The sequence below is a fragment of the Macrosteles quadrilineatus genome, unplaced genomic scaffold (genome assembly GCF_028750875.1).
Source record: "Macrosteles quadrilineatus isolate MER2022 unplaced genomic scaffold, UCM_ALF_1.0 Scaffold_5__1_contigs__length_97177068, whole genome shotgun sequence".
NCBI classification, from domain to species: Eukaryota; Metazoa; Arthropoda; class Insecta; order Hemiptera; family Cicadellidae; genus Macrosteles; species Macrosteles quadrilineatus.
Window position 1 is genome coordinate 33,526,712 of NW_026542598.1, and position 23,784 is coordinate 33,550,495.

General features: G+C 34.5%; 1 protein-coding gene across 1 annotated transcript in view; it reads right to left on the reverse strand.

The window, feature by feature from the left end:
* LOC128994072 (AFG3-like protein 2) overlaps window positions 1-16,370 on the reverse strand; it is a 37,161-nt gene extending 20,791 nt beyond the window's left edge. The window contains exons 1-2 of the mRNA XM_054418303.1: window positions 16,179-16,370; window positions 8,633-8,910 (exon numbers count right to left, since the gene is read on the reverse strand). Coding sequence (XP_054274278.1) covers window positions 8,633-8,910; window positions 16,179-16,265 — 365 coding nt within the window. The 5' untranslated portion in view covers window positions 16,266-16,370. The remainder of the gene's footprint in view (window positions 1-8,632; window positions 8,911-16,178) is intronic.
* Window positions 16,371-23,784: the final 7,414 nt, after the last annotated feature.

Consider the following 23,784-nt stretch of genomic DNA (forward strand, 5'->3'; position numbering starts at 1 on the left):
AACTCTTAAGCAAGGTGTGGAAATGTAAATTTTGTCTTGTTTGCTGATTTTAAAATAATTAGCAAATTTCTCATACAGGGAGAAAGTTATTACCGCAGGTCTCATGGTAAGTACTACATGTAATGTCATCTTTTGCATTGTTAATTCTAAGAAACCTTTGTTTTTTTTCATTTTTCAATACCACCTGTATTGACACTATTTATGTATGTATTGTATACTACTAACAAATAAAGTTTATTTGAATTTGAATTGGAATCAGTGAACAGTACCCTAACAATTTTTTTCAAGTACACAGGGAAGTTGCATGAGAAACTGTGACTTGCGGTTTCGGTTCTGGCGAAGAAGTGTGTGATTTGATGTTTAGTTACAATGTCGACTCGGGTCATTACAGCGTTATAAAACTTTATCATATTCCTCAGGGTGTGAAAAGTACAAAAAGAAAGAATGAGACCTTTAGAAAAGTAGTTAGGGAAATAGGAAAAACCATCAGGGATACATAGGCTTTTAAATTTAAAAAAAGAAACAAACAAAACTAAGAAAGAAAACAAATGAAAACTGGCCCATAAAGGGAAAGGTTAGAGCGAATATCAATTATCCCTATCACTCAGGACGGTATGGGGAAGGGAGTCGTGCTGTTAGGCTTTTGGACACATAATGTGTCTGGAAACCTAATGCGGCTATGAGTAAGCTATTTGCAGAAAACACTATTTACAAGAAATGTTGATTATATCAATCTGTTATGTAGTTCTCTTTAGTTCATCTAGTTCATCTTTAGATCTGTTATAAACATCTTGAGTATTTCCATAATCTTTGAGTCGAATCTTTTAAAGTCATCAGAAATTATGACTGTTATTTGTTTTAAAATAACGCCTGTAATACTCAGCAATTGCTCGAATTCGAGCAACAGGTACACTAGTAAACATTATTCTAGTAGTCTAATTATATAATTATATATAATTTATATATGCCCAACTTTATACGACTTAAACACAGCTGTTACTCACAGAATGGGTCAAATATCCGTGAAATGCGACCAACTGCTGATGTGTGATTTAAGTGACTATCTTTATTCCACCAAGGCCACACTAAAAAAATAGGCCGTAATGCTCGTCAAGCATGACGTCACAATAGAAGACGGCTATGACGTATAAGTATGTATTTATTTATTTCCCAATGAAAGATTGAAACAAGCAGCTGATCACAAACGGCAAAATTACATCATTGCTGTCTTCTATCGTGACGTCATGCTTGATGAGCATTACGGCCTGTTTTTTTAGTGTGGCCTTGATTCCACACCAAAAATTTAATGAACAAAAAAAACAAATGTAGGAATATATATGAACAAATTATCTCCACCATAGCATAAGAAGTTTATTAGGTTACCAGCATTGTGCAGTTCGTATACTATTTATTATTCAAACAAAACTCTAATTAATATAAAACATTCATTTGGTTAAACTAATATATCGGTTTGATCGGTTTCTATTTCATGTAAAAAAATCAAGCAGTCCCTAAATAAAATACAAAGATAAACAGTATTTGTTAATTATTATGCATTTTATTGCTGACAATATTCCCGTGGCGGAGCACGGGCGGTTAAATAGTTCATACAATTATTCTACACATTGCTCATGCTATTCTGGAAAGCTTCGGAAACTTCTAAGTATTATCTGGTATGATGATTACATTCAACCCTCTATTCTGCCAAGGCTGCGGCTCGACTGGCCGTAGATTGTCACGCTCAAATTGTAGCTGGTATGTTGAAGAAATGGGCCAGTGATCAAACGAAGCTGGCTCCACTAGCGAGTCTGCCGCACGTTACATTTTATGCTGCACCCTAGAATTAGCACCACAGAAATGGATCCCAGCCTATTTTTGCGCCACATTTTGCAGCCAGCAGGTGGCTTCACTAGCTGTACATTGTAGTGTCATGTCAAGCCGTCAAGTCAGTGAACGGCCGGCCAGCATACAGGCACTAGATACATTTACACTACATTCAGTATAGACTTTTTTGTCTCCTGAGTTGAGTTTTGTCTATTATTTTGTAAACGATGGAGCCAGAACTTAATTGTGAAGTTATTATATTAGTAGTTGAGAAACAACCCATTTTATTCAAGAAAACAGAAGAGAATTACAAAAACAGGAACGCTAGGATTAAAGCCTAGAAAAAAAATTACCGTAATGTCAATGAAAGCTTTCCTCTAGGCCTACTGCTTCTAGTAAGTAATCAAAAGAGTTTTGAAACATTTGATACCCTAATAATCGTAATATAAAAAATAACTTGTCTGGATATTTTCTTAGTTTGGTATGGAGTGTGTGGAACATCCCTTCAGACTTCTGTTACTTATTATTGGATGGATCCACCATTTTCTCTTTTGTGACCGACGTCGTCTATAAACTAAAAAAGCACGGAGAAAAACACTGCAAATTAATTTGCGGCATGATAGATCCAGGGCCACCTCTACAGAGGTGCTACACTAAACTGCTAGTGGAGCCACGACATAAGCGACGTTGCTGCAGATTGTGGCTCGTACTCTGCTGCTAGTGGAGCCACCAACTGTCGCGTGTAGCGCGCTACAATTTGCAGCACGACAATCTACAGCCAGTGGAGACGCAGCCTAAGGCTATCACCCCAAGAAGTAGCCAATTTTTAGGTAGCTGCCCTTAAAAGTGGGAACAGCTACTTGGAGCATGATGTTTTTATTACGTTAATTATTAAAATGTCACGGCCCTTGCACATTATTTGTTACCATTCCAAAAAGAATTTCACCAAACCCCTGATTATCTTAGTTGTGTAACTAAACTATTGATTCTTTATATTATAACACCGGTTGTAGTCGCCGTTGTTGGCTATTTTTAGTAATGATTTGTTGAAAAGGTTTAATGAAAATATACTGTATTATTTTATCACTGTGTTTTCTATGCCAGTGAGTCCAATAAGTGTTTTTACAGTAAGTGCACAAAGTATTTGACTGTTCCTTTTCTTGAGTATTGACTAAGCCATAAATCTGCCACTAGGCCTACCAATGAAAGACCCAGGAAAATATATAATACAAATGTTACTGAAGATTTAAAAAACCTAAAACTGTTGGGACCTATTACTTCCACAAATTAGCATAAAATAAAAACTAGCAGAAAAGCAAGTAAATTATTAAAAAAATGTATTCTTTCAACAGGTGGTTCAAAAAACCTGTAATGAAAAATGCAATTAAATCATATAGATATGTAGGCATACCTTTTATATCCCTGTCTCTTCTTCCAAAAATAATAGAGGTATTCAAATAAACATAAAAACAACTGAATTATCAATCCTACAAGGAGACGTTTGAAGAACATGGCTGCACGTTCTAAACAAACCGTTGGAATCCACTGCTAGAGACAAACCGTTGGAATCCACTGCTCAGCATTTCCTGTGAGTCAGCCGGTTCTCAGAAGTGACTACGCCCTGACACAGTGCTACCAACTAGAAACTAATCTGATGTGTATACTATAACTAGTGTATTGGGCATTTTTTACTATAAATAATATGAATATTAAATTTTGTATGACGTGAAACTATATACAAATGTACTTTTGAAAATAAAGTAGATCTAGATGATGAAGTAGTTTTAATGAGAATTATTCGAGGAATAGATGTTTAATGATTTCTTGAGCAACTGTGTAATAAAGTAATCTATGACACAATACCATTACAATATAGCTTTATAGAATTTCAAGAGATTTGAACTATTTTACAATTTAACCAATGTATTAATAAATATCTATCCATCTATAAATTTAACACAGTAAGGGTTTTCTCAGTTACATAACTTTTTCATTCGTCCTATTTAACAAATTTTTTGAGTGAGTTGTCATTTTAAAGCATATGGTCTAGCGCACCTGCCTATAGTAATTAAAAAAAAGATAATTTCCATTAGGGACTCTTACAATTAATTTATTTCTGGAGTCCATTTTTAAAGATCCAGTTATGCTGACCAATTTTCTTTTAACGGTTTAAATGTGAATTGTAATTTAACAGCTGCCTTGAGTTAAATGTTAATCACTGTCAGATTGTAAACAAGAGACTAAACAGTTTATGAAAATGAATTTTATATCGGCTACATTTTGACAAAGTGTGACCTGATAAGAGGTATATAAATCACTCTTAATAGTGTAGATCTCAAATCGCCAAATTAATTGTAAATTAGCAGATCAATTCACCTAATAACTTTTTTAAACAAGCACAATCTTGGCATACATGCGTTAGTCGTCACCAAGACGTTTCGAGAAAATCGGAGTTAGATGTGCGCACACACCAAAAACTCGCTGGAGGGACTGGCCACGGGTAGTCATTACTCAGTAGTGCGGTAGCAGCTCTGGGGTCGACGTCTCCGTTCCGATGAGTATCATTAGTAGTCAATAAAATAATAGGGGTTGGGGAAGTGTAGACTAGGGCAATGTGTCCTATTAATTTAATTAAATTAATTATGTAGAATTTTAAGTTTGCCAAGTCTGTTGTGGTCCAGTTTACCATGATTATTATTTGAATTCACGCTAGCAACTTGTAGATATAATACTCGCATTTGGCTCGCTGGGCAAAGGCCCCCTTTTTCGGTTGGGGGATTGTTTGAACTCTCCTCGGAGAAAATCTCCAATCATATAGTTAAATCTCTGTTCGCTATTTATTAATTATATGCAATAAAACATGAAAGCTGGCTGTGAAATGCAGCTAAGGTGTTAATATGCACTTTGGCGATATTAGGCCTATTAGGTTTGTTGAAAGATTCAAGAAGCGACTTGAAAAGTGCGTGATTTAGCGGTGGACGGTAGAGGATATAAAAGCCCAGGTATCTCAGGGGTGGGCCAAGGTATCTTAATAACTATCGTCCAATCGTATTTTGCCACAAAGTAAAAATGGTTTATTCAGTTCTTCATCAAACCTTAGAAAGAATAAACTTTTAAACAATGAACAACACCAGTTAAAGAAGTTTATGAATCAACAAAGTTCAAATTAAGCACATTCCACTATTGTTTCATAACACAGGCAATTGTACTTTTTAGTAATTTCAATCCCCACCTTGAGCTGTTGACCATACCTCAGGCGATCAACATTGTTTTATTTCCTTAATGTCAAGGTCCTTGTTTAAGATTGGCGGTAGAGTGGTTAAGTGCTTGAACAGTAATCAAGTCGATCCTGAAAAAGTCTGTAACTTGTTGTTTTAAAACCTGAACCAGCTGTCATAGCTATAACTTCCTTATTCATTACAGTATGATATTGTATTAATAATATCTTCTCCTCCTCAGATAAATTGGATGAAAATCTTACTATTATATATATATAGTATTATAAATGTGAAAGTTTGTGTGTTTGTTTGTTTGTTTGAAGTTCAATCACACATTAACTACTGGACGGATTGGGCTCAAATTTGGCATGATGATAGCTCACATTCCCGATTAACATATAGGCATATTCGTATCTCAAACATCCTTTAGGGCTCCGCCCCAGTGGCTCTGTAGTTCCCCATGTTAACCTTATGAGTATTCATATTTAAAGGGAATTAAAGAATTTAGTCAGCTGTTTCTACTTAAAAAGTTTGTTCTATGATGTGGAAAAACATAAAAAAATAATAAAAAAGATTTACCAACAGGGTGCAGCACTATCATTTTTTTGCATTCATGACAACAGCTAATTTGAACTAAGCAGCAAAAAAAACTGTGATACGCACTGAAAAATGTCAAAGTAGGATTGTTTACGGTTATGTTTTATTTTTTAATTTCATGAATAATTTGTGTATTTTGCGAATTTTTATAATTTATTTTTCTCTATTGTTTAGGTGAAGTGGTAGAACATTATGGCTATGTTACAGTTATGTAAACTGTAAATTTAAAGAAGCAAATTTTATCAAACTGTGTTCTCCCCCTTGTATACGCAAAGCTTGAGTATAACTGCAATAAGCATTTTGTACTCATATGCCGACCCCGTACGAAGGACGGGTACTCTGCTAGTTTACTATATATACCAGTCTATTTCACTCAATCATAAAAAAAGACAAGTCAAGGCATTGACACAAAACATTTAACCTCAAAACTATCACTTGTTTACTAATATTTTTATTCCAAAAAAGGTTAGGCAACCAAAAAGAACTAGAAATACACACTTAATAGCTATAGCAGATAGACGGAAACATATTATTTCCCCGATAAGTGCTGCGATCTCTCGGAATAATGTCGAGCTAGAACAGGGTGTCTACTACATTCTGGATAAAAAATTCATGGACAATTCCCGTACATTTAAGGACACTTTGCCGTAACCTTTGTCGGGGTCATTAGGCCTACCGAATAATTTTCCTGATTTGTCAAACTGTATTAATCTTGTTATTAACTGTAGTTGTACCAGAGAGAAAAGTAAATAATAATAGATAAGAGTTAAAAATTTCAAAATAGAAATTTATTGAAAGTAAACAAGCATAGGCCTACCTATACTTTTTAGGTAAAGCTTTTATAGTGTAACAGAGAAACGCAATCATTGTCTCCTGCGATAGCGACAAATATCTCCATCGGTCACGTAAACTTCATAACATAGCTTATCCGATCCAGGAGGATTAATTTGGCATGATTCGCCCTAGCACAACGTTAGGCTCTCGACTACTTTTGAAAAAAATCTTTAATGCACATTATTACTCAGTTCTTAGTACAAAATCAAGGTATGGTAAGCGGCTACCAATAAGCAATAAGCACTGAGTAAGATTATTGTATTTTCATTTGCAAAGTTAATATCGACACATAGCAATCATTAGTTGTTTATCTAGGCTCAATTACATTTTCTTAATATATTTTACAGCTCTTTCAAGAATCAAAATACCCAGGCCTAGACCTAATTATTTAGGAGGGCCTATATAAACTGGGTAGCAAACAATGAGGTTATAATAGCGGCAAAGTCACTATCATCATTCTAGTTCATAAGATTTAGATTGCTTAAAGCATACAACTCAATAAATAAATATATGGGAAACAAACAACATTGAAACCTGAATAGCCAACAATATAAGACAAAGATAAAGAAAATGCAATGACATAATTTGAAACCAAGCAGGCCTACATAGTGATAAAACATTAATTCAAACAACAATGCTTGTGGTTTTGTCAATTGAAAGATAAAATATCCATGAAAAAGGGATTAACTTACAAAATAAGACTGTAGATTATTTACATGTTTAATATGAAACCATAAACAGTTTTATGGCACTAGGCAATGGCCAGGGCAAATTGAATCTTCAAGCCGAAAGTACAAGTAAGAAGTGAAATTTAACAGCCATTATAAAGCTATTATTTTCACGATAAAATAGGTTTGGGATCTCATAATAATTCCTCATAATATAATCTCATAATAAGCCCTAGTATTATAGTAATAAAAAAAGAAGTTGTAAAGGAATAAAAGTGATACAACTTTTATGAGCTAGCTAACTGAGTCAACAGTTCTTGGAAGTACTTGACTTGTCACTTGATTGTCGTGATAAAATATTAATGGGTTTGAGATTGCTAATGGGATTTTTATTGCATAATTACTCTAGTAATAAATTATTAAAATGTAAACAAACATCTGATAAACCTTTTATGTGCTCCTAACCAACTAGCGATCAATAAAATTATGGCCCATTAAAAATTTGAGGACATAGTCTGGCATTTAAGGACAATTCCCGTACATTTCATGGTCAGTAAAAAATTAAGTACAATTCCCGGTTTTCCCGGATTTCCTGGTTGGTAGACACCCTGTAGAAGTAATATCCTAGGACGGAACATTTCTGTCCTGCCGCTTGCGCTGTGGCATTTTTAAACAGAACTGTTCCGTCTGTCTGCGCTGTATCCCAGAGCGCATTAGCAGTAGGACGGGAATGTTTTGTCGTAATATGCCAGTGCATTTTTTTCTTAATAAAAAAAATTTAGATTGTGTTAGGCCTATTGTCTCAATGAAATATAATTAAAAAAATAAAATCAAAAAGTATACTCTGCCTGTTTTCATGCACATTCTATTTAATTTGGCTCGTTGGTACTTTGGTATCTTTAGGCCACCCTTATACAGCGCGCTGTGGCGGTCATCTTAGGTTGGGTTATCATAAATATGTTTGTAAGACTTTCCTCATTTCATTATGAATCAAACAATACCAGATGAGTCATACGCTCGCCAAATCCCCTCCAAGTAGGCCAAGGTGAGGTTGTTGACCAGAGCGCGCGCCTCACCTGTCTGTATCTGGTGTGGCAGCTAGAGGCGGTGACGCATTCTACTCAATCCTCGCTGACATCGCTGCCTTCTGGGAGGCAGAACTCAAAGGCCGCTTAATCATGTCAAAATTGGACAGTAAGTAAATTAAAGTATATTCTTTCCATTTATGATAACCCAACCTAACATAACCCCCGCAGCGCACTGTATAAGGGTGGCTTCCGGATAATACCAAAGTACTGGCTCGTTAAATATTGTTAAATTATAAATTAAGATTCATTTAACTAAAAAGCTAGACACATTTTTCTACAGCAAATGTGTATTCAGCCAACAAATCATTTTGTTGAAACCCCACAACACAACAACATGCAAATCTATTGAAAAATAAAACTTTCACTCTAGTTGGTTTTCTTTTAGGTACCTAAAAATACTTACTTGGGACCACCACCAAATACACCAAACGGCCATTCCCCTGGTCGGTTAGGCCCTGGTCTTGATGACTGGCCTGCAGAAGATTTCGAAGGTGGGGCTTCTTGAACTCCTTCTTTCACTCCACTCTCACTTTTAGGGACTTCCTTTTTTGGAGCTCCTCCTGGTTTGAAATATTTTTCAAATCCCTTTGGCGGTTTCTGACAGTAAAGGCGAAACTGACGTAAAACCGACTGTATAAATGGGGAACTAGAACCTTGCAATAGCATCCATCCACGTCTCAACTGAAAAATTTACAGATTTTTAAAACTGGAGCATGGGGTGGAGGCAATAGAGTAGCCTACACAAACATCTATTTAAGCATTAAAAAATTGTATAGCCTAATGTTTAAATAGTTCCCGGTGTTATATTCTGACCACTAAAACTAATGTATCAACCTGATATGTAGACCGATAAACCGAACTAAAGGCCGGTCTACACGCAAGGATTTCGCGAACGTTTTATCTGCGCAGGTAAAACGTTGCAGTCAAGTCGTTGCAAAGAAATGCGTCCACACGGTACAGGATTCAGCACCAAATTTTAGTGCAGTTTTGTGATAACTTTCAGTTTATGTGCATGTAATATGATGGAAGATGTGTTTTTGTGGTCGATTTCTGCAGCCAGTGTTACAAGAAAGCAAAGAAATAAGTCTGAGAGACCCACTATGGTCAAGACGTTGGTTACTAAAAAGTCAACCAATTTCATAATAGTTTCTCTGTTCACGTTTGAATCTACTGCTTTGGATTTTTCAAAAGTATCTAGGTCTTTTTCTTATCACAGTCACTATACTCCTTACTCTTGACCTTCCACAAATTAAGGAAACTTCTGCCCAGTTCGATGAGTTCAACAATAAAATCACGGGAACATTGTTGAAGATCTGCGATCGTAATTAAAAAACACACTTACACCTCTGACAGCACGTGAAGACAACACTTCATATTGGGGTTTTGAGCGTGAAGACGGAGTTGAAACGGATGACAGTGTACACACGCAACGACTTGTCTGAAAACGTTGTCAAAACTATGCTCTCCGCAATAGTTTTATCGCTCCGTCTTCCGTCTCCGCGTAGTTCTAAAAAATGCACAGTTTTGCGGTACACACGCAACGATTTGACTGCAACGATTTACTTGCGCAGGTAAAACGGACGGTAAATCCTTGCGTGTAGACCGGCCTTTAAACCACAGTTGAAAGTCAAATTGTTTATATAGCCCACTCATCTCACGGATATTTTGAAATTAGATAAGGTTGTGTTTTAGAAGTTTTTTCCAATAAACTGTCCAGGCTACTGGAATATAAACTTACATTCTAGTCTCTTGAAAGTATCCTATCTTCCAATCTACTGGTGCTTAGAGACAAGCCCTTTTACTGCCCATGTCTGTACTCAAAAAGATACACGCTAGACTTTACCTGCACTTGACTGTACTTCTGATACCTTACAGTTCATCATCTCCCACAAACTTGCAAATTCGATGCTACCAGTACCCGCATTTCTTACTCAGACCCAAGATTGATAAGAAACGTAATGGTATATTTTACAATTACAATAGTAATGTTTTTCCTTTTTAATTAGGCTAATTAATGTTATTTGTGACAGTTCCGATGGGAAATAAACTTGTCTTGCATCAATTAGACAAATAGGAGAAACTTTAGGCCTTTTAATTTGATGATTTTTAACATGTTTGACTTAGGCAGCTTATGAACTTCTGTTATTTTATTTAAGTTATGCATATTGTTGCCAAACTTTTTCTTGATACTTACTAAGGCTAATGACTGTAAGTTTACTCAAATGTAAAATCGCTCATTGCCATCAGTGAGTTAAATAAAATCTTGAGTGTGGCAGATTGCGTGAAAATATAATAATATATTTGGTTCTTACTATCTACACAATCAGGGGCTATAATTCACTACGGCTGTTTCGCAGATAACTCCATCGTCATGTGCGTAGTGGTACACTACACTATGGTCTTGTTACACTTAATGCGAAAAGTCTTCATTTGCAGCCTGACACAATATCAGGGGTTGAATATATATTAAACATATAAAAACAGGACGGACACACAAAAACATTTATAGCATGTGCACAGCTTAAAAACTGACGACCGACTGTTTAATCCTGGTAACTGCAGGAGTTACGTGGATGACTGAAACCGCTGTTAACACGGCGTACCAACTTATCTACTCAAATTATTTATTTCCTGTTTGATTTCTATTATTTTCTCGAAAATTGGATTGGCTGCTGAATTAGTGTGGGAGTTGATTATCAAGTTCGGCTCTTTAGTTGTAGCAGTACAATAGATATGGAAGTTCTCGATGCAATTCAGTTTGTGACTTTTAGTGCCAATATGTAGTATTTCTAAGCTGTTTAAATGGGAATAATCATGGCAATGCTGTTGAATGTGTTTGGTATAATTTGAAGCAGGGTTGGGTTTCTTAATGGTGCGTATGTGCTCTTTATATCTGGTCTTAAAGCACCTACCAGTCTGTCCAATATAATACGAATCAAACTTGGTAATCAACTCCCACACAAATTCAGCAACCAATCCATTTTTTGACATAATAATAGAAATCAAACAGGAAAGAAATAATTTGAGTTAAAAGTTGGTATACCATGTTGTCAGCTGTTCCAGTCATCCACGTAACTCCTGCAGTGACCAGGATTGAACAGTTGTAATCTACCTTCAACTTAGGTCTACAATGGAAACTCCATGTACAAAATCGAAACTTAACTTTATTAATTATTATACAAATCTGATAGTGAAAGAAAAGAAAGGGGGTTCACAATAAATTGTACAAACAGTGGGAAATGAATTTACTTTAAAAAAACTTTAGGCTAGGCCTATTACAATGGTTTTAATTATTTAAGTTCAATGTTATAATTTAGGCTACTGCAAGGATCTTTCTCAGGTGGGGTGATCGAGCGGCATTTGAAATTAATCTTGTGATATAAGCCTAATTAAATTTTGTTTTAAAATATAAAGTATGTTCGAATTATAGATTGGTTGAATTAATAATAATTTTGAATAGGTTAAGCTTCTATAAGTTCTTGACTTTGAATTTGAGTACAAATGTCCAAAGGTTGGGCCTAAAAAAGTTTTAATGGCTTCCAAAGGGATAAAAGTCTATTGGAGTAATCTCACCAAAATTGATGTCTTCTTTGAAGTAAAGTTCTTGATGTTATAAATTATGAATGTTCGTCACAGGGATGGTTCTTCTTTCAACAAATTTCACAAATTTTGTCCGAATAATGTACTTTTCTTTATAAAATTTTAATATTAAATATGTAGTGTCTAATTTGCATCTTCATACTATCTTGGCTCTATTGGAAGTGATGATGGTCTGATGTATTGTTGCACTCACATATGTCAATGCCGACTTAATAACATAAAATTATAGGCCACTGTTCACAAATATATTATAACAAATTTCATTTGCTAGAGAGCTAAATTATAATTTTGAAAAGTTATTTAAATAAATTTATGTTGAATTTGAAGCAATTTTGTTACAAAAGTTATAGGCTATTATATATTTACACTAGCTGTAACCCGCGGGCTTTGCCCCGTTTCACTTCTTAATTTTCAAGATGATCTCGTTCGCATGGCTCAATCATGTCCTGGTTGAAGTTCGTTCGCTACGCTCACTCACCTTTAGGTTGGAGCTCGTTCGCTACGCTCACTCATCTTTAGGTTGGAGCACGTTCGCTGCGCTCACTTGCCTTCAGGTTAGCTCGTTCGCTACGCTCACTCGCCTTGAGGTTGAAGTTCGTTCGCTACGCTCACTCACCTTTTGGTTACCTTTTTGTCATAAATGTAAAAGAAATAATGGTGCTGCACCCTGTTGGTAATCCTTGTAACTTTAATGCTATTGAACATCATAGAACAGAACCAACTTGTTTAATTGAAACAGCTGTTAAGATTCATTAATTCCATTTAAATATAAGTACTCATAAGATTAACATGGGAAATTCCAGAGCCACTGGGGCGGAGCCCGAGAGTCCGATCAGAATAAAAACCACTTAGTTTTCCTATTTAATGCCTAAAGAATCAGTGTACCAAATTTCAGCCTCCTAGGTAAATGGGAAGTGGGAGAATTAGTGATGAGTGAGTGAGTGAGTGAGTCAGTGAGGGCTTTGCCTTATATATATATAGATGATATTAGGTTATTTGAAAATTTCTATATTATATTGTATTAAATTGATTACCTATTGGTCTGCATGGACAATTAATTACTATATATGGTTTGAAAAGGGATTAACGTTTAGATAAAATGAAAACATATGGTGGAAATTAAATTATTCTATTAAAAAAATATTGGTGAAAATATTGAATTGTTACACAGTCAGTCGTCAGTTTTTAAGCCGTACACGAGCTCTAAATGTTTTCGTGTATTTGTGTGTCCGTTCTGTTTTTATATGTTTAATATTAATTTAACCCCTGATGCAATGCAAATAAAGATGTTGCGTATTAAGTGCAACAAGACCATAAGTTTAGTAAATAATTTCTTGATCAGCATAAGTTTAGTGTAGGTATCACTACGCACCTGACGATGGAATTATCTCCCAAACGGCTGTAGTGCAGTAAGTAAATTATAGTCTTTGATTGCGTAGACGGTAAGAACCAAATATATTATTTAAAAATAATCAACCAAAATTGTTATTTTATAATTTTCTAAGTTACCGGTATATCTAACTTATCAGCTTGTTCCACCTTGCCACACCCAGATTATTGCCTAGGTGAAATATTGAAGACTCTACTGTGTACGGAATCAGTTTATACCTATTAAGCCTAGAGGTAACTTACCGGTAGGCCTAAGCTACTTTATTTTAAGTACCCCTTAACTTATGTTCATTGTTGCACCTGTGATCTAGGCCCTAACCATTAGCCATTTTTAATTGTAGGCTAATGTTGAATTAGTGGAGCCTCTTAAGTACAGCTTATTTTAATTAACTACTTCACAACAAACAAATGCTTATTTTTTAGTTAAGTTTACTTGGTAGCAATTTTTATTTTTATTTTTTTCCCCTTTTTCTACATGGATTCCTTGGTCATCAATACAGTTAACAGTATTGTTATTTTGAGAGAAACTACTGTGCTAACATGAAGTATAGTTTCCTGTTGTGACAAGATTGAATCCATCCCTTCAAATTATAGCTTAGACTGTTTTGCTGACAAAACTTTGAATTACTGCGTGTTTTTTAAATCTACCTGCTCTCTGCTTGGACATCGAATTAAGTTAGGCTAGGCTTAACAGTAGGTAAAATTTCAAAATATAGTAGCCTATTAACCCATTGGAGACTTGGTTTAGAGTTCAATAGCATAGCCTTTAGAATCCATTAAAAAATGGCTACCGGTAATCTGCAGTGTTTCGGTAAAAAATTCATAAAAAATTGGCTTTTTAACTTAAATAGATAAAAGTTGTATGTAAATTTGTAATACTAATTAATTTTCCTTTTGTAATAAACATGTTCAAGTATTTATAAAATAAAAAATAAATAAATACATATTTTTCAAAAGCAATGTCAAAGAATTTAGTATAAACATTTGTTTTTACTATTTCTTGCTTTTATTCCCTTGCTTTATATTCAATTCACCCTACTTACATAAACATTTTTTATTTAAGTTATAAGTATATATAGCCTACCTATCTACAATAGTCTATGTTTTACAGCTATTTATGTAAAACACTGTCTACCCTCTCATCATTACTGACCTACACCGCCCAATTCGCCGTCACTTTCACTGTCATTTTCGCACAAAAGGCCACCGACACACAGGAAGACTTTTTTTCAACTGAAATCGGAAACTAGTTGGACAAACTAGTTGCATGTGTCCCGACCAAAGTAGTTAGGTTGGACAGTGCACACGGTGTGACTACGATGCGACCAGTTCAGGACTAGTTGGCGATCAGTCGTTAAGCAACCGGACCTGCCGGTTCGAAGGTGATTTTAGTTGCCTGATTTGAACAACTTTTTGCATATTGCTCTTTTCAATGATCAGGTATACCAACTGTGATAACTCCTTGTAAGTACTTTTTGACATCCTGTATATAGGCTGAAATTTTGCATCTGTTTCTTGTAATGCAGCAGCAGCTACAAAGAGCCTGCATTGAATATTTGTTTTAACATAAGGATGTACCCAATACCTTCTACGTCCTCTACGCTTTCTTAATTGTTTATAAAACACCAGGGCTTCTTCATCACTACTACCGTACTCATTTCAAAAACACCATACACAGTACACAGTATCGTTATAACAAAGTTAGAACTCATTCTCTGTCTCAACTCAACTACAGTCGTGCCCGTGTGCGGATTCAACCAACGCAACTGCAATCGAGTCAAAAAACAGTTGGCTTTCAGTCTTCCCGTGTGTCGACCGCCTAAGTCTGTCAATCTCACTCGAGAATATGCGATCAAATTAGTTTGTATGGCTCCCCATTTATAAAACATAATAATAAACCCGTGACTACGTTCAAGTTATAATGACTTATCACCACTGAAAGTACGAACACAAAACAAACACAAATGTCTGAACATCAAGTATGTAAACAATCACATCACATCTGTTGCACTATATTGTCAACCGTACAAATGAAAATAATATCCCTTGTCAATGTCTAATATATTACAGAGAGAATAAAAAAAAACAATTATATAGGCTACTTAATAAAACTGTAGACTTATATTAACTTATAACAAATAACAGACATCAGCTGTTACGTAATAACAACTTTCAATGACGTAGGTTATATTTTTACACATTTTGTTAGTTGTTTTCTACTTATTACTTTTAGTTTTGTTCTTAAATAATCATTTTTTATTTAAGTACACTAACTTAACTCTTTAGAAACTTTTCAATAGGCTACCTATTACATAAAACGTCTAGTAACTATGCAACAATTAATTATTTTTTTTTAACCAATAATAATGCTATGTCCTCATCAGAGAACGGTTGCGTGATAAGGTTTTTGGGCCTGTTCAACCGATCACGGAACCATTTTTTCTATGGACTGAGCTTTTATTTGTGAATTATTAAAGTTTTGATTTATAGAGTGTTTAAACTTAAATTGCCAAGAGTTTACTGAACTGGTAAGATGCTTACTGGCCTAAGCCTAACTAAAATAAGTTAAATACCGGTAGGCCTACAGTAACTTAACTTAGCTTAGATTATGGATTCAAATTTAAGTAGAATTGAATTGTTTAACTTAAACTTACTGTTCTTCTGATTGTAAAAGTTTCACTACTCCTACAAGAAATTTGTCATTCTAAGTGCCCTTCAATTTATTTGGATTACTTACCTTACACAACGTAAGTAAAATGGCAATTCAATGTAGCCTACTGTTGCATCACTTGCAACATCAATAACTTAAACCTCTCCACTGTAATTTGATTCACAAAATAAATAAACTTAACAAACAAAACAATACCATATAAATAAACTTGTATAATGTAGTAAAATCTTAAATTAAAAAAATAAAATATTTGACAAACCTAAATTACATAACCTTAATTTACACTTACATCTATCCGGTTGATGGTACCATGTCTAGTCCCACCATAATTTAAAAGTTTGAGTTTCTGAGCCGTCAATAAAAGCCTCTGAGCCATATTATAAGTTATTTTAAAATATCTTAAATCCAAATCACATAATATAAGACCTACACAAATTGAAAAGACGGTGTTTATGTAAATCGGGAAAAATAAAATTTATTTAGAAAATAGATTGAAAAAAATACTGTGTCCTGTCCTGTGTCTCTATTTGGCAATAGTCGGAACTAAACTGAGTGAGAGTGAGACTGAGGAGGGGAGTGGCGCGAGCGCGAACAGTGAGAGAGCAATATCACGGCCACCTTCAGGCCGCGGCCTGGTAGAATTAATTGGCAACGTCGCAAGTGGTGTTGTTTAGTGACAGATGTCCCATAAGATAACATGGCAGACAGGTGACATCAGCTCATTAATTCACACATTATTGATTTAAATTTATTTATTACTAGCTGTAACCCGCGGGCTTTGCCCCGTTTAACTTCTTAATTTTCAAGATTATCTCGTTCGCATGGCTCAATCACGTCCTGGTTGAAGTTTGTTCGCTACGCTCACTCACCTTTAGGTTGGAGCTCGTTCGCTACGCTCACTCACCTTTAGGTTGGAGCTCGTTCGCTACGCTCACTCACCTTTAGGTTGGAGCTCGTTCGCTGCGCTCACTTGCCTTCAGGTTAGCTCGTTCGCTACGCTTACTCGCCTCCAGGTTGAAGTTCGTTCGCTAGGCTCACTCACCTTTTGGTTGCAAATTAGCTGTTGTCATAAATGTAAAAGAAATAATAGTGCTGCACCCTGTTGGTAATCCTTGTAACTTTAATGCTATTGAACATCATAGAACAGAACCAACTTGTTTAATTGAAACAGCTGTTAATATTCAATAATTCCATTTCTCATAAGGTTAACATGGGAAACTCCAGAGCCACTGGGGTGGAGCCCGAAAGGATTTTTGAAATAAGAATATGCCTATATGTTAACCGGGAATGTGAGCTATCATCATGCCAAATTTCAGCCCAATCCGACCAGTATTTTTCGCGTTCACTTGTCACAAACATACATCCATACATCCATACATCCATACATCTAAACTTTCTCATTTATAATATTAGTAGGATTTTTATTTTTTTACTTTACAATCTGTTCTATTATATATTGAACAATAGGTAAATTATGGTAAATGCTATGGAATACGAAAAATTGACTTTGGAACATTAAAAATAGTTGTTAAGCACTCTCAACAACAAATTTTTCAATAAAAACACTTTACAAAAATCTGAAGGGCAGGTCCAGAATTGATGGCCTCTTAAGTCTGTAAATTGTATCCATGTTGTTTAATAAGTTAAGAGTTAAATGATTTTGATGAGATTCCAATTTCGTAATATATCGTTCACTTATGGTCATGATTTCGTCCTTAACTGTAGGCATCTTAAGGTCTTGATGTAGTGTTCTATTGCTGACATACCATGGTGCATTTGTTATCTTCCTCAGCATTGTCGATTGGTATCTTTGGAGAATTTCTTAGAAGTACTCGCCGAGCCCCATAGTTGCACTCCATATGTCCAGATTGGTTTCAATTTATGAACATAGATTTATTAAAATATTGAAAATTGGAGGTTGCTTGTTAGAATACCAGAGTAATTGTACCAAAGTTGTGGTGAATTGTAACGAAGTATAATTCACCGTAGATTAAATAATAATACCAGCCCTTAAAATGTGAAACCGTACTTGTAATGGGATACGTTTTATGATTTATTTATTTATTCACGGTAACACCATTTATACAATAGTAGATGGTGCCTTTGTTTGTTTTTTATTTTTAATATTCAATTTTTTGTTGGGTAATACTTATCTATGGTAATACTAAACGTATACTACCATACTACTTATGTTCTATTGCAATGTTTTACCTTATCTACCAAAATTTTAAGCACTTTTTATCTTTGGCACTTTTGGGGTAAACGACTATTTCACCATGCAAATCGTGATTGAACATTGGTAAATGGTTTTTGAGGCTTAAAATTTTCTTTTTTTTACTTTTAATGTGTTTTTCTGGTTATATTTCCTCCTAACTTCTTTCAACATGACACATTTTTTAATATTATATTACTTGTGCATGTCTACGTTTTTTCTTTACATTCAGGATTTTCATTCCTCTATGGTTGATTCTAATGTCAAGTCAATTTGATCATAAGCAGAAGTGTAGTGAGTGACTAGTAGTGAATGATTTAATGATTTTGGAACACAAAATGTCAGTTGTCGCTGTTGTCAGTTTGTTTGTTTGTTATTTTCTTGTACTGTTACTGTCAATACTCAGTTTGTAGTTGCTTACTAGCGGTTTTGTTCATTAATAAGGGATTTCTGCGTGTTTTCGTCCATATCCTTTATTACATGCATAGTTAAGGTTAGTCTTGAACTTGCAGTTAGTTACAAAGCAGCTCGAATGTTATTGAAATGTGGTCTTAGTGCATTAGGCCAACTTTAAGGTTAGGATAGTTAAAATGTCTGCAAATAACTTCAACAGTCAAGAAAAAGGAAATTACAGTGCATCTGAACAAAGAAGAAATCCTGAAGACCACACCATAGCCACAAGAGTGTTAGAAAATGTCACCGGTGATGAAAACGCACAAAATCAAACACTTCTTCCAGGCCACCAAACTCCAGTATCAAATTCAATTTTGAGCTACCAGAATACATCGTTTGGAGGCTTGTACAGTAGCTCGGGATTCAATAATTCTTTGGCAAGCTACGAAAGCAATCTTCAGTGGCTATCAGATGGTAGAATTCAAAACCAACATACTCAGCTTTTACCAGACAAAAATGTTACCACATCAACACACACACTTCCTTCGACTTCACATTCTTGCTGTGTTAATAGATTCAGCATGATTGATTCTTTGGGCATGGCCTCCCCAGTGCCTCATGATCAAATGAAGACCGCATGTGATGTTTCTAACTATCAAAATAAATCAGCTCTCACAATGAACATGATGGACCCGATTCAAAGCTGGCTCAACCTCCCTATAGCATCACAGATCCCCAGTAATCAGCAATATTGCAAGTATAGTGAACGATCAGTTCCAATGTCTCAAAATTACAACATACCCATTTCCACAGCCTCTCAATTATCAGCAGCGACACAAATTTGCCTTCCAGGTTTAGGTCTAGATCAATCAGATTTAAAGCAGAGTGATATTTGTATTCAAAGCCCAGATAGTGGTACTTGTTTTGATAGCATTAACAATCCCAATAACAAACCAGTTGAGGGAAATGCAAAACCAAATACTTATATGACGGCAACTAAACAAGGTACAGTGCAGGATGAGAATAATTTAGTTTCTAAACAAAGTTTGTATCCATCGAATAATATGATGACAAAAGACTGGAAATCTCAGTTCCAAAATTATATGTCAAGTCCTAACATGTTCAATACAATGAATGAATCCCAAGATAATTATGTTTTTGCACAGTATAGTATGCAACCAACAAATTCATACTATACCACTCCGGATAATAGTTACTCTTCATTTGTTGGAAAAAACAATACATTTGTACCACAAAAAACTCCCTCATATTCCAGGATTGAAAGCTCATCTTCACAACAAAATTCTTTTGCTAATCAAAGTCAGATCACAAGTGCAACATCTCAGAATATTGTTCACCCCTCCAATAGTGTTGTCAATTCGTTCTACCCTTCAAAACAACTCTTAAAAGAAGGTGAACAGTTACAACCAAATAGTAAACAACAAATTTCAATCACCAACTACAGTGATTCTTTAAACGCTTGTTGCCAGATCAATAACAAATCACAGAGGTCAGATCCTACTTCAGATATAAACAATTGTTTTCCATCAGTTGTCAATAGTCAAGAAGATGTTTCTAGCTCGGGGAACAAACCATCAATACTACTAGGCAGTAATAATCAAACAGAAAAGAGAGGGTTTAAAAGTTCTGAGACTGTTAGTAGCGAGAGTGACGAAAGCAATATTATTGTTGAGGAATCTGATGAAATTGGAGAGATAGAAAGCGAGGTAAGTGTTTTATAATAACTTTAAACCGTAATAAAAGATTAAGCCTAACATGGAAGCAGGACTATTTGTATAAGTCTGAATCATAAGAGTAGCCTACACCTCAGTCCCGCCAATCAGAAAGTCCAGCTAATTGATGCCACCTTATGCGGGGAATAATTTACTGTAGGGGTCATTCCATGCCCATTCATCCAGGTCATGTCACCCATGATCTCAGATTTGGCTGAAATTTTTTTTATTTGTTCATTTGACCATTTTTATAAGATATACCAAGTTTTATAAAATTATCTTGAATAGTTTTTGAGTTATGAATTTTTGAAATTTTGCAAAATACGCTTATAACAGCGCTTCCGAGGCGAAAAGGTTCGGTGACGTTCTTATATAAAAAAATCCATAACTTCTACAATATTTAACATAAAGCAATAGTTTTTTCACCAAAATGTTCAGAGAAATCAGAGGATTATAGAAAAAATACATTTGGTTGGTTATTTCTTCACATTTATATGTAATGTATTGCTAAATTTAAATTTTGAGTTATTTTTTAATTTACAAACAAAAAATCTTTAAAAGCGATTATTGACCAAAGGCATAGCAGTAACCAAAGCAATTTTTTTTTTAAATTAACCCTAAAGATATAAACTAAAGTAATCTGGAATAAAATTAATGGTTTTTTACCAGCTAATATTTTTTTTTATTCATATAAGTTACAATATGGGTTATGGCGAAGAAATCCTATGAAATCGATAACTTGACTTTGCTATCCAAGTTTAAAACCTCTAATATTCATCCAATTGCAAACAACATCTTTTAATTAAATTAATGACTTTTCAATAGTCAATACTTAAAATTTGTGCACTAACCCTTAGATATTAAATGTGAAAACATGTGTTTGAACTGTAACCGGTACCGTATACTAGGCTGTACATAAAATTAAAGCTGCAGTAAATGATAGGCTATACCAATTATGTACTTACAAAGAAATGTATTTATTATTTATACAAGGGCTTATTTGATTAGAACATTTTTGTGATAATCATAAAGGTCTTTAACAGTAGAGGAGTTACCTTAGTTTTGGATATGGGTGCGTGTGAGCCTCAACATTTTCTTACAATTCAAGTCAGCAGCTTGAACTTCCTTTTCAGGAAAATAATACATCCTCCTTGAGCCTTTAGTTGTAGGTGGATTGACACTTGAAATTATGTTGCATAGGCAAGTAAAACAATTTTGCTGGTCCGTATGTAGAAATTTAACTTTAATATCACACTCAATGTCTTTTTTTTCTCATGACTAATCCGAAACACCAATTGTCATCATAAATGCACAATGTAGTCAACCAAGCTATTGTCCTGTTAGATTTCAGCAAAAACAATTCCTATGTAATCTTACTAATATAAATGTGAAAGTTTGTGTCTTTGTTTGTTTGTGTGTTTGAAGTTCAATCACGCATAAACCACTGGACGGATTGGGCTGAAATTTGGTATGATGATAGCTTACATTCCCGATTAACATATAGGCATATTCTTCGCTCAACCAAACTGGAGCGGAGCCCGAAAGGATTTTTGAGGTAAGAATATGCCTATATGTTAATCGGGAATGTAAGCTATCATCATGCCAAATTTCAGCCCAATCCGTCCAGTGGTTTATGCGTGATTGAACTTCAAACACACAAACAAACAAACACAGACACAAACTTTCACATTTATATTAGTAAGATTACATAGGAATTGTTTTTGCTGAAATCTAACAGGACAATAGCTTGGTTGACTACATTGTGCATTTATGATGACAATTGGTGTTTCGGATTAGTCATGAGAAAAAAAAAGACATTGAGTACCTATATTAAAGTTAAATTTCTACATCCCCACGGACCAGCAAAATCATTTTACTGGCCTATGCAACATAATTTCAAGTGTCAATCCACCTACAACTAAAGGTTCAAGGAGGATGTATTATTTTCCTGAAAAGGAAGTTCAAGCTGCTGACTTGCATTGTAAGAAAATGTTGAGGCTCACACGCACCCATATCCAAAACTAAGGTAACTCCTCTACTGTCAAAGGCCTTTATGATTATCACAAAAATGTTCTAATCCAATAAGCCCTTGTATAAATAATAAATACATTTCTTTGTAAGTACAATTGGTATAGCCCATCATTTACTGCAGCTTTAATTTTCTGTACAGCCTAGTATACGGTACCGGTAACAGTTAAAAACACATGTTTTCACAATTAATATCTAAGGGTTAGTGCATACATTTTAAGTATTGACTATTGACAAGTCATTGTAATTTAATTAAAATATGTTGTTTGCAATTGGATGAATATTATAGGTTTTAAACTTGGATAGCAAAGTAAAGTTATCGATTTCATAGGATTTCTTCGCCATAACCCATATTGTAACTTATATGAATAAAAAAAATATTAGCTGGTAAAAAACCATTAATTTTATTCCAGATTACTTTAGTTTATATCTTTAGGGTTAATTAAAAAAAAAATTGCTTTGGTTACTGCTATGCCTTTGGTCAATAATCGCTTTTAAAGATTTTTTGTTTGCAAATTAAAAAATAACTCAAAATTTAAATTTAGCAATGCATTACATATAAATGTGAAGAAATAACTAGCCAAATGTATTTTTTCTATAATCCTCTGATTTTTCTGAACATTTTGGTGAAAAAACTATTGCTTTATGTTAAATATTGTAGAAGTTATGGATTTTTGTATATAAGAACGTCACCGAACCTTTTCACCTCGGAAGCGCCGTTATAAGTGTATTTAGCAAAATTTCAAAAATTCATAACTCAAAAACTATTTAAGATAATTTTTTAAAACTTGGTGTATCTTATTAAAATGGTCAAATGAACAAATAAAAAAAATTTCAGCCAAATCTGAGGTCATGGGTGACATTTTATTTTTTTATTGGATGATTTGAAATGGAATGACCCGTAGGCCTATTTAAATTCTAAACAGAGCTATACCTAACTTATGTTTTGAAATACGGTTTCTAGCTGATCGCGGATTGTAGGCCTATGTGAATGTTGATGATTGGGAAACAGTCTGAATTTTATATGGAACCAGCAGATTTTGAATGATTCCCAATAGACTAGAGCCGAGCACCCATTCATTTAACGTTATTTGGTTGGTTTTATTTTATGATCATTGTTTAGTAAGAATACTGGGATCTAACTATTGCTGCAATCTGGTAGATAATTACGGGGACATTAGGTATCTAATTAATTTAGGATATAATAGTAATAAGAAGATAACCACCCATCTCCTTGATTGCAAGAACATAACGTAGATGTGACTGCCAGAAACAATAACGGTGTTGTGATTGTGAGAGCAATATAGCCTATGGCCATTAACAGTCATAAAAATATGATCATTTGATTTGTGAATGCAACTTTTCTGCATGTCTGGCTAGTCAGAAAAAATTAGGTAGTATTCTAAACAGGGCCCAGTCCCAACTAGTTGGCATAAGAAAGACTCACATGGACTTCAGTTGTCCATTGCATATCCTTTCCAAGAATTGTTTAATATTGTCTAAAATCTATTAACTTTTTTAGGTATCAA